General features: G+C 42.3%; 1 protein-coding gene across 1 annotated transcript in view; it reads left to right on the forward strand.

Moving 5' to 3' along the window:
• FZD6 (frizzled class receptor 6) overlaps nt 1–12,215 on the forward strand; it is a 50,037-nt gene that overhangs the window by 14,654 nt on the left and 23,168 nt on the right. Inside the window, exon 2 of the mRNA XM_018559453.1 lies at nt 3,491–3,855. Within this exon, the coding sequence (XP_018414955.1) occupies nt 3,676–3,855 (180 nt within the window). The 5' untranslated portion in view covers nt 3,491–3,675. The remainder of the gene's footprint in view (nt 1–3,490; nt 3,856–12,215) is intronic.

Consider the following 12,215-nt stretch of genomic DNA (forward strand, 5'->3'; position numbering starts at 1 on the left):
CGCCCCCCCCCCCCCCACCACCCCCCCCCGCCACTGCATCAGCTCTGCTGTACCTGTTCTCCTCCCTGCTGCGGTCTGTGTCCACTCCAGCGGGGAGAAAAGACAGCTAGGACTCTTCATTCCCTTTGTCCATAAGAGGTTAATATTTGATGCTACTTGTTGTTTTTCAGGAAGCTGAGTAGATATTTATCATGGTTCCTAGGGCTATTTTGGATTGTTTTTTTGCCTGAGTGTGTATAATTAACATACTGGAGCTTTACATATTAAAAAGACATAATTGTATATTTACCTGAACACCAGTATGGGAGGGTGTACACCCACCACCTCCGCCCAGGGGGCATAACTTTCCTGTTCTCTGTTATCTATTATCAATACTGCCACAATGGCGGCTGTGGTTTGATCCACGAGGCATGCAGGGAATGTCACTTCATGGCCTGCTTAATACCGCACTCCGGAGACTTTTTGCTTCAAAAGAAAGTGTATGTGCTGCCCTAAGCAACCAATCTGGCTCTCAGTTTCATTGTTTAATTTGCCCTGAATGCTCAACTTCAGCCAAAGGGCTTTTTTTTTTTTCTTTTTCTTTTTTAAGCTCAACTCAAGCCAAAAATAAAATATGTATAGAAATGCAACTATATTCCTTGGTAGCTAGAAAGCATATAAATCCACTCTGTACACCAGATGCCCTTGCAAATCCAGTGAATACCTTTTCTTCTTCTTCTTCTTCTTCTTCTTCTTCTTCTTCTTCTTCTTCTTCTTCTTCTTCTTTTTTTTTTTTTTTTTTTTGGCAGGGTAATCATTATTATGGTGCTCAGAACCCTTCTTCTTCTTCTTCTTCTTCTTCTTCTTCTTCTTCTTCTTCTTCTTCTTCTTCTTCTTCTTCTTCTTCTATCTTTTTTTTTTTCTTTTTTTTTTTTTTTTTTTTTTATGGCAGTGACATCATTACTATGCTGCACATAACCTGAGCAGAGCTGTGGGAGGGGCCAAACAGACCCCAGCCACTACAGACTGCCTGCAGATAATTACTGGAGGGGGCGGATACAAGACCAGTCCCCTTGCACAAGGAGAGAGAGCAGCAGTGACTGGTCTTGATTAAAGGAAGCTCCTGCAGAGAGGGAAAATGAATGCTGGATTAATGTACAGATCTAGAAGAAATGCACAAAGCACACCAAGATCCAAATAAGAATATATACTCACCGGCTACTTTATTAGGTACACCTGTTCAATTGATAACACAAATTGCTAAGCAGCCAATCGCATGGCAGCAACTCAATGCATTTAGACATCTGGACGTGGTGAAGACGACTTGCTGAAGTTCAAACTGAGCATCAGATTGGGGAAGGAAGGGGATTTAAGTGACTTTGAAAGTGGCATGGTTGTTGGTGCCAGGCGGGCTGGTCTGAGTATCTCAAAAACTGCTGATCTACTGGGATTTTCACACACAACCATCTCTGGGGTTTACAGAGAATGGTCCAAAAAGAGAAAATATCCAGTGAGCGGCTGTTGTGTGGATGAAAAGGCCTTGTTGATGACGGAAGTCAGAGGAAAATGGTGAGACAGTAACTCATATAACCACTCCATTACATCTGAGGTATGCAGAATACCATCTCTGAACACACAGAACATTGAACCTTGGATCAGAAATTGGACAATAGAAGATTGGAAAAACGTTGGTGGTCTGATGAGTCTTGATTTCTGTTGCGACATTCGGATGGTCGGGTCAGAATTTGGTGTAAATAACATGAAAAGCGTGGATCCATCCTGCCTCCTATATCAACGGTTCAGGCTGGTGGTGTAATGATGTGGGAGATATTTTCTTGGCACGCTTTGGGCCTGTGATGCCATCTTGTCAATATAGACCAAAATCTCTGAGGAATGTTTCCAACACCTTGTTGAATCAATGCCACGAAGAATTAAGGCCATTCTGAAGGCAAAAGGGGGTCCAACCCAGTACTAGCAAGGTGTACCTAATAAAGTGGCCGGTGAGTGTACATGCCTCGTGCATTTAGACACTATTTGCTTATCCTGGAGGTCGGCATAAAGTTTTAGCTAGACTTAAAAGTAAATACTCGGTCAACATGTTATTACTGCCAGTGACCCCAGTGGTGGGATTTCAAATTTTTCCTATCCATGTGTCAGCAGGATAAAAAATTAAGGTAACGGTTGTCACTGAGATGGGTAGACATAGCCTGCTAAAGTCTCCTAAAAGAATTTCAAACTCTCCCCATTTTGTTGCAGTGTGTCTCCACACAGTTGTCCCATTACCTCTTCTTCTTTTTTTTTTTTTTACACGGATGCAACCGTGCATTAGAACACGCATGTTTTCGAAGGCCATAGGTGTGCATGCCCCCTTAGGCCCATTCGGGACCATGCACGTGTTGCCGCCAAGAGTTCAAACCCAACAAGATGATCTAATATTATTCCTTCTCATCATGGATCTTTGTACGACTCGCATATCTCCTCCATCCCGGCATTCAGAGATGTCTAGAGATGACAGGGGGACGCCTTTTTCAGTTGCACCTCAGGCAGTGGGAGGATTAGACACCTCGGTGTTGTGACAGGTTAATGAATAGGGAGTTCTTCTTGTCACTTTTTCAGTGTTTCGAGCTGTTAATCCTCAGTGTGTTTTGATCGTCGTATTGCTCACCAGGTGTTTTAATTGATTGTTTTGTGTTTGTTGGTGTAACGCATGTCGGAAAATACATTTTTATGCGAGCTTTGCATTCTTACATGCTTCAATATGGTGTTCCCTATGCACATTTATAAGTGCATCCTTTTAAAGTAAACTGGTACTGGAGATGTATGGAGGCTGCCATTGCTGTTCTACCTTTCTAAAAATGCCATTTCCCTGGCTGTCAGGCTGATCTTTTGGGTTTCAGAGCTTTGCTTATAGGAGAGCTCTGTCTCAGACACAGCAGGGAGTGTGTTGGACCTCTGAAGAGAGACCACGCTTCCACACAGAGGACAAGGGTCCTTCTCTAAAGCATGCTGGCAGGGGGCTCCTTTCTGAGATAAGGGTCTGGTATGGATTTTGGAGGGACCACACATAGTTTCACCTAAGCCCCTAGAAAAAAATTAAATATTAAAAATAATAAAATTATATTTTAAAAAGTTAGAAAAAAAAAACACTTTTGGTTTCGGCCTGACGTGTGTGTGTGTGTGTGTGTGTGTGTGTGTGTGTGTAATATATGTATATGTATATGTATATGTGTATGTATTTGTTTTGTTTTCGGTTTAGAAATTTTCATTTCGATGCACCTCTAATAGAAACTTTGTATTCTGGGTAATGCCGGATTCTCTATTCAAATCTTGTGTTCTGGGTAATGCCGGATACTTTAGTCAAGTTACTTGATGCAAAGTAACACTTGTGTTTCCTGTTTGTAAGAGTTCCTATTATGGCCAAATTACATGTCTTTGTTATAAGGACCTTGAATGTGTTTATTCTCATAATTGCCATTTTAGTTGATGTACTTTATATGTTTTTTCCTAACAGGATGCCCGCAAAAAATAAATCCTGTATGATTCCACTGCCTGGTATTGAATCGCCACCTGGGAATGTTGGATGTAGAAGTAAATGGTAATTTCTCTGTTCCTAACTTTGCACCATTACCAATCCCAATGAAGCCGTAACCAACCTGGACTTGACCTTCTACAGTATCTACAGACCCCGGTGTAAAGATGTGGCTTTGTGGGCTGATCATTCTGAGCACTTTACTGCTGCCTGTTATATATGGGCACAGTGCATTCACCTGTGAACCCATCACAGTGCCCAGATGTATTGGATTGAGTTACAATATGACCTTTTTCCCAAACCTTCTGGGCCACTATGATCAAAGGATTGCAGCTGCTCAGATGGAGGTAAGCAAGATTTTTTTTTTACTTATCTCTATTGACTTCAGTCTAAAAAGCTGTATTTTCCTTTTAAACCGGACATTACTGAATTCCTGAAAGTATATTAAGGGCTTGTTCACACCAAATGCAGACCAGATCTGCATGAGTTTCTGCACACGCAGTGCAGTGGGTTGTGCTGCGTTTTTGATGCGTTCCGGGCCGTTTTTGGTTTTTAGTTTAGAATGGGCTTTTAGTGCGTTCCAGGGCGTTTGCATGCATTTTTGATGCGTTTACATGTGTTCCAGTGCAGGTAAAATAGGGCTTGCTGCAGTTTTTTACATGCTCTGGAACTGAACGCTGCGATGTGAACTAGACCCCAAAATACCCTTGGAATACATTGGACGCAGTTTTGATCCGGTCTGTAACTGCTCTGCTCCTGGAACGCGCTTGGTGTGAACAAGGCCTTAAGCTTTAACAATAAACATTTCTCTTTTTTTTTTTGCTCCACTTTGGTCTAGTAAATATAAATATACCATTGGAAATGTCTTGTTATATCTGTTTGATCCTGCCAAGATCCAATGCTGTCCTTTTTGGTCTCTGCAGAATTATCTCAACACGTGTTATCAGTCCTGCCAACTTCAGCTCTGAACTAAACAAAACCTCCCCCCAATGTTATTGATTGGAGGGGGTGTTCTGTAAAACCCATTCTCTGTCCTAGGATGACATCCGTACTCCTCCATAGATACTAGGGATGCACTGATACTGGTGTCCGTATTGGTGGTCCTACACAGGAGTCCTAGCACAGCACTGTGCTGGCTCTCCTGTGACAGCTGAGATAGGAAGGCTGTGAGTACAGCATTCCTGTCTAAGTGTTCATACGGAGCAGACCTGAGGATTAACGTTCTCCTTTCTGCTCCCCGCTCTCCATCCTGAACTACTTTGGCATGGTCTGGGGTCCCCCAGATTAATGGGGGGGGGCCCTGAAAACCACGACGGGGAGAGAGACAGCCGGCGGTGGGGGTGGACCATGGAGGGGGGGCAGACCTGCTGGCTTATTGCAAGTGAATGCTTGGCGGCATTGCCGAGATCACTTGTACAAAACAAACGGCGGCTTCCCCACTGTACATTTAGCCCTGCTTGCCCGAAGCTGGGCTAAATGTAGAAAAAAACATGCCCCAGGCTATAGGAATTCAACACCCCTGCTATGCAGTACGTTGTCACCCTAAAACAGGAAGTGTGTTATTGGCAGGATCATTAGGTGAAAAGAGGGGGGAGTCTGAGAAAATACAAAATACAATCACCACATCTAATGACTAGTAAGCTGTAATCTATCAAATATATTATTGCTGCCCCTCGCTCTCCCAGCCTGTTGTGTAAAAGAGGCTGATCGTAAGTCAGATTTGGGTACTTGCACCAGTTACATTTTAAATACCAATTTCATGATGTTTTAACCTATCTAGAACTGCATTCATTGGTTGATTTTGTTATATGTGGCTGGAGTTCAGGTTTAAATACAAGCAGTTTAAAACTTGCCTTCTTTCCTTGCAATTATATGGCAGCTATAATGAAGTCCATTATTTAATATTTTTACACATCTCCCCAAGACCATACGGGTATAGAAAATACCTGTTGTATGTGTCGGAGAGGCACTCGGCTCATGGACTGACGACTCAAAGAATATTGTGGACCGAATGGTGTCAGCCCTGCCCAGGTGCCTTTTTGCTAATTTGCTGAATCCCTTCCACTGTGCTCATCTTTACAAAATTGGGACAAATATGTTCTGTGATCCAAGATAACGGAGAGGGCTAATTATGAATCTTTATATAATCAACCGGTATTTCTTCTTTATCTAACAAAATGCTTTCAATGGTATATTTCACAGACCAAAAAGGAATAAAAGAGCAGGTTATTGTTTGGGTTTATATACACTTTAAAAAGTCTGAATACAGTGAGTGACCAATAACAACCAATTAACAGTATGCTTCCACTCAAATGACCGCAGCAACTCCATCTGCTTGTATTTTACTAATATATTGCACTTTCTTATTGCTTTTTCATTGCCGCATTAGATGTGTCTATAGAGGGCATGTTGCATGGCTCCAAACACAAATTATGCTCCATTTTTATGACAATGAGTTTAGAGTAACACAGCGTCTGTTTGTCCTGAAGCTTTTGTTTTTCCATCCCTGAGTGTTTCAGCGTACTGTAAAAAAAAAGATTTTACACCCTCCCACATTCACCGCTCTCCTGTGCATCATAAACCAGGCCAGACTGGTGCAGCGTGCTGGAAATAGGTTTGTGTGCTGCACTGACCAACCTGATCCTTGTTTTATTTAGTGGACACAGCTGGTGGTGAGGGCGGACAGCTGGTCTGCTCACAAGTTTTGGAAAGAATTTAGCAGATTTTTCTTTTGGGAAACCTGTCATTTAAGACACATGTAAGCTGCCATTTTTAATCTCATTTCTAAAAAAAAAATGCTACTTGCTTGGCTGTTATGCAGACCTGCTATAACCCTTTTGCTGCCACTGATAGAAGGCTTACATTGTCAGGAGCACGGGCTTTTGTGTTCAGCCCACACCAGCCAAATGTCGGCTTTGTATTGCAAGTGATTTGGGTGGCTGATCGCTTCCTCAAGTTGTGCCCACCCCCGTATCCCAGGCTCTGCTGCCTCTCCTGTGGGCCTTGGACAGCCATGATGTGTGTCAGTGGCAAGATGGGAGGGAGACCAATGAACATCCGTGCTCTGATCTCTCTAAAGGTGCCCATACACTGCTCGATTCTCTACGAGAATCGTGGTAAATCCCGCGATCGTAAGAGAATCGAGCAGTGTGAATGAAGACGTGCGACCGTTTCTACTGTACGGTCGCACGTCTTTTGTCTAAGGAGCACGCTAGAAAACCAGCCGAAAATCGTACGATTTTCGGCTGGTTTGAACGGTGCTCGGGAGACAAATGCGAACGGGCCGGTGTGCGCACGCGCACACTGCCCATTCAGCATTGCGGTCATCGGAATCCCGCCCCCCAGGTGGGCGTGCTTGCAATAATCTAGAGTACGATCTGCCTGTCCAAGATGGGCAGATCGTACGTTTTTTCAATTACTTTACAACCATCGCAAGACTAAGGTCTTGCGATGGTTGTAAAGTGTGTGGCCACCTTTTAAAAGGTGCCCATACACCTGCCGATTTATCGTACGATAATCGTGGGAAATCCCGCGATCGTACGATAATCGGCACGTGTATGGAAGGCGTGCGACTGTTTCTACTGTACGGTCCCATGTCTTTTGTCTTACGAGCATGTTTGAAAACCCGCCTGCTCGCAAACGCACACTGTCCGCTCAGCATTGCAGTCATCGGAAGCCCGTCCCTCAGCGGGGCGGGCTTGCGATGATCGCAAGTACGATCTGCCTGTCCAAGATGGGCAGATCGTAAGTTTTTTTTTAATTACCTTACAACCATCGCATTATGGCCAGCTTAATGAGTGAACTTGGAAGCAACAATGAATTTGTCACTTCCGGGTCACATGTCAATTTTGGTTTTCCTAGAAAAGGTGATGGTCACATGTCAATTTTGGTTTTCCTACAGAGGGGTGATGGTTGCATGTCAATCTTGGGTTTTCTGGGGAAGGTGAGGGTTGCATGTCAGTTTTGGTTTTCCTAGAGAAGGTGATGGACACATGCCAATCTTGGTTTTTCTGGGGAAGGTGAGGACCACATGTCAGTCTTGTTTGTGGGTTTTTCTTTTTTTTTGTCTGTATAAAATTCTGGTCATATTTCACTCGCTCCCATATTCTAGTAGAAATCCTCCCACTACTTTCATATATCCTTCAGAAGTAATGAGAAATGATTGTTCAAGATCACAAAGGCTCTTAGATGGCAGCATTCCTCAGCAAAGTAGCCTAGTGTCCCCCTGAGTGATAAATAAGAGGACATTTACTCTCTTCCATTTTCTTGGAGTCAATATTTTGACCAGTATGTCACCGAGCTGTTGGAAGTCATTTTATTCCCATCTCTCAGTGCAATTTTTTTTTCCTCCTCCTATAATGCTTGTCTTGTTTTGGAATGTTTGGCTCGGTGGTTTGGAGCTTTGTTCTGTCGCTTGCAAGACGAAACAGCACTCCAAATCTGGCACAGAGCCATAGAAAACAATGGTCTTTCCAGCACAAAGCTCACAGGTTTCATCAGGCTCAGGAACTCTCAGAGATAGGGGATCAGTTGTCAGAATAAACGACTCAATAAAACGTTTGTGCTTGCAGCCCCATAGCAGCCGCAGTGACTGGTTAGCGTCAAAGCATTGGTTTTAGGGTTATCTGTGAGTAGGCTTTCACTTCTCGTTAGTTTAACGAAGTCCATGCAAAATGCAATGTGATTTTAAGGTTTTCCGTCTCGTGCACTCATTTTCTAAAGAATTTTTTTTCTTTTTCTTCCAATTTTTAGATGTCACTATTTTAGTCATAGATAGATTTATTTGTCACATACACAATCGTACAAGTATGATATGCAGTGAAATGCTTACACGACTGCATTTCTGACATAGATTGGGGCTAGTAATTGCTCACTTGTTCCTCCATACCAGGGAATGTGGGTTTTGTATCCGGCTGTGGTGAAGCTACCGTAGGAGCAGCAGGGGAGCGCTGGTAAAGGGGAGTTTAATGGGGTCAGGAGATGCCCTTTGCAGATATACTGTCCCTTTGTCACGCACATGTAAGAAGTCCTTTTTGAAAGTGACCCTGGGATGTACACAAAATCTCCAAAATAGCATACCCTTCTAGACAAAAGTGTACTTACTTGCCTTTTCCACTGCTCAGGCCTCCAAGCTTTACTCCATTCCAAAGGAATGGTTTCCCAAAGTCTGCTGGGAAACCTAAACTTCGACTAAGTGTCCAGCAGCCCTCATGTTCCTCTTGCTGACCTCCTAGGTCACCTCTGAATCCTAATGATCATCACCCCTTACATGGCCTGATCATGGCAAATGACACCTGAATCTGACATAGCGAATGTTTTTTGCAGGTATTATGTAGCAGGACTTTGGCCAGTCTGGTAGACTCGTTGGGTTTCTCTAGTTTGTTCTGTGCACAAACACATTCTTACAGTTATTACCCATTTCTTAAATGATTGTAGGAAACTGTTAAGCCTCCATACTTCAGCATTGGGTATGTTTACATAGCAGGGCCGATCTCTGAATTTGCCTTGTTAAATACCACATGGCTTAGTAAAAAGTCAACAGCTCTCGTTCTTCAATTTGTACATGAAATAAGAGGAAGCCTGGAAGCTCTTGTGTACATGCAGTGTAATTTCAATGGCTTGCTAGGAATGTAGAAGTGTGTGTTCCGCTTAATTCTATGCCACCATGCATTGATTTGTGTGTTTAGCGCCTGCTTTTTCTATGAGGCTTTTTAGCTCTTTGCCGGTTATGAATGTACAGTGGACACACTCATGCCTGTGATTGCCTGCAGTTAATGGCTAGCAATTGGTGACTGCTAGCATTTAGCAGTGATTAATAGTTAATGATCACAACCACAATGCTCCATGTTTCTGTAACGGCATGTGTAATGATGTCCCTGCACTTGTATTCAATTGAGATTTAAAAGTCCCTCTGCCGCGGTGGCTGATGGGATGAGTTTTGGTGGAATTCTTCGCACAGCAGTACCAAATTCTAAATTGTAAATAATCCTGCTGGGAGAAGAACCCCACTATTCAGGTGTGTGTCGGGGGGGGGGGGGTTATGATCTGACCATGTCTCATGTTACACACGGCATATGGATTTAGCATGGAAAATGGCCAGAAAGGTAAGCTTGGCCTTTAATTGTGAGTACAGATTAAGTTGTTCTTACTACAGTGTGTACTAGTCATTTTTGATAAGTTAGTATATTCTATAAGCATGAGACCAGACCCCATATAATAGGGGGTCCCTGGTTCACATCCCTGTCAGCACACTATCTGCAAGGAGTTTGGATGTTCTTCCTACACTTACATAGGTTTCCTCCCACACTCCTAAAGGTGCCCATACACTTTACAAATATCGTAAGTGCATGATCGCAATTGCTGTACAACTGGCTAAATGTGGTAGAATGGGCAAACTAGAAACGTTTGTCGAAGCAGACGAAAATCGATGGATTAATGGCATTTTTGTACAACAAAAGAAAGTATATGTATCTTGCTGCACACCTTACCGATTTTTTGAAAAAATGCAAATGGGTGCTCGCAGTGACCACGGTGGCATCGTGAAATAATGTGAAAATATAAAGGATGTCGCCAGCACACCAAGCTGTAGTGTTCAGCAAATGTCCATTTTAATGACAACCAATATCATTCAATAGCTGAACACTACAGCTTGGTGTGCTGGTGACATCCTTTATATTTGTACAACAAAAATCGCAAAATGAACACGACACATGCGTAAACAAAAATCTGTTTTGTCGATCGACGAAATTTGGCCTGTTAGTAGTGCTAACGGACGATTGTTGAAGTCTACATTGGTCTGTGCATGATGGGCTATTTGAGTGGAAATCGAACGAGGGTGCGATGACGGGACAAATATAATTGAGTGATAATTGTAAGTTGTATAGGGACCCTTAGACATGCTGGAAGGTTAATTGGCTGTCTAATTCGGCCCTAGTATATGGGTGAGATAAAGACTTTAGACTGTAAGCTCCCCGGGGGCAGGGACTGATGTGAATGTGCAGTATGTAAAAGCACTGCGAAAAATTGCCAGCGCTATATGAATCCCAATAATAAAGAATCATGCAGTTTTGGAAAAATGTCTGTACACGGTTCTGTCAGCTTGCTCATTATTTGGTTCCTAAAGTATAAAGCAGTTGGATTTGCCAACTCCAAAAAAGTCTACAGTTGGTTCTGTTTCCATTTATAATTGAAACTAATCATCTGGTTTTTAGCCCCTTCTTCCTTTTTTTTTCTTTTACCAAATTGTGTTACAGGTTGCATCTGTGGCACTGAGTTTGTAAAACATGCTTGGCCTTCCAATAAGAAAGCCAAGCATTGCCTGCCTGATTTTTCAGGAGAACGACTGACTAGGTTTTCAGATTATTTAGTGCACAGGGAATGCTTGCATTTGTGGTACGCAGCATTCAAAAACTATGTTCAATACATTGGGTCAGGCAAACTAAGACTGACAATTGTTGACGAATGCCAATTGTCGCATGTGACCTCTTATTTTGGTGCATCACATACCGAATAAACTATTATATTGCAGAGCATATAGTTTATGTGGCACATAGTAGAATGTGTACCTGTCTTCACCATCATCCTCTTGATCATCCTACTGCACACCTCTATTGCGCCAAATATTCCCAAACTAATTTTCAGAACCATTATTTCTTTGGCACACGTGATTTTTTTAAAAACTTTTCATGCATTATTTACATCTTTCTCTTCAATCCATTCAAATTGAACTATTTGGCGCATCCAAAAAGACCAGATTTTCATGCATCGAGTATTTGGCACACCGACTTGGCTGGCCCTTTTTATCTGTATTCCAGTTCAGTTTTGCTTTTAAAGTCTTGGCTGAAGATTCACCTTAATTACAAAGTGGAGTCTTCATAACCCAGAAGAGCAGAGAACTGTCATATCACTTGCTGTAATTGCTAGGTGTGGCATGCTAATTGTCTTCCAGTTTTTCTGGCATGATACAGGAGGTTTAACAACAAAAAAACAGACGAAAAAAGATTTGAATAAAAAAGGAAAAGAGCACAAGAGACGAAAGAAGTAAAGGAAGGGAGGAAAGCCAAAATGGGAACAAAAAATATTCAAAATGCTAAAGAAATACCAAGAAAAGAATATAAATGAAAGAGAAAAGGAATCGAATTGTAGAACATTCATGCCGAGCAGAATGACGGCATTCATAAAGCAGGTACACACAGGCCTGAAACCTTATCACAAAGCTATAACCTTACAAAACAAATAAAAAAGGTTTCATATTATTCTGGGCAAGTTTTAACAGTATGTCCAAATCAAATATCATATCACATGTGACTCATAAAATGAGAAAAATGACATTTTACAAACTTGCCCCTACAATTTAGGCCAGATCATATGATAACCGCCGGGGGCAAGCGCGAGAGTTTGCAAGTTCCCACAATCCAAGGAGTCGCATCTCCGACGTTTTTATGCGAACATCACTGGATATAAAAGAGATCGATTTCAAAATGTGAAGCTACATAGTGTAATTCACACCAGAACGCTACCTGCAGCAACAGTGTTCATGGAAAAAAAAAAAACATAATCACTGTGCTATTCAGATACTGGCAGAACCTGTCAGACATGTAGAGAGAGTATTAGGGGAGCTTACCGGGCGCTATAAAATTCTGCTGTAGCTGCTTTGAACAAACAAGGGGAAAGCTGTCAGCGACTTAACAAATTTCACTGCTAAACA

Source organism: Nanorana parkeri, unplaced genomic scaffold, assembly GCF_000935625.1.
Source record: "Nanorana parkeri isolate BGI_ZX_2015 unplaced genomic scaffold, ASM93562v1 scaffold16, whole genome shotgun sequence".
In the NCBI taxonomy this organism is placed as follows: domain Eukaryota; kingdom Metazoa; phylum Chordata; class Amphibia; order Anura; family Dicroglossidae; genus Nanorana; species Nanorana parkeri.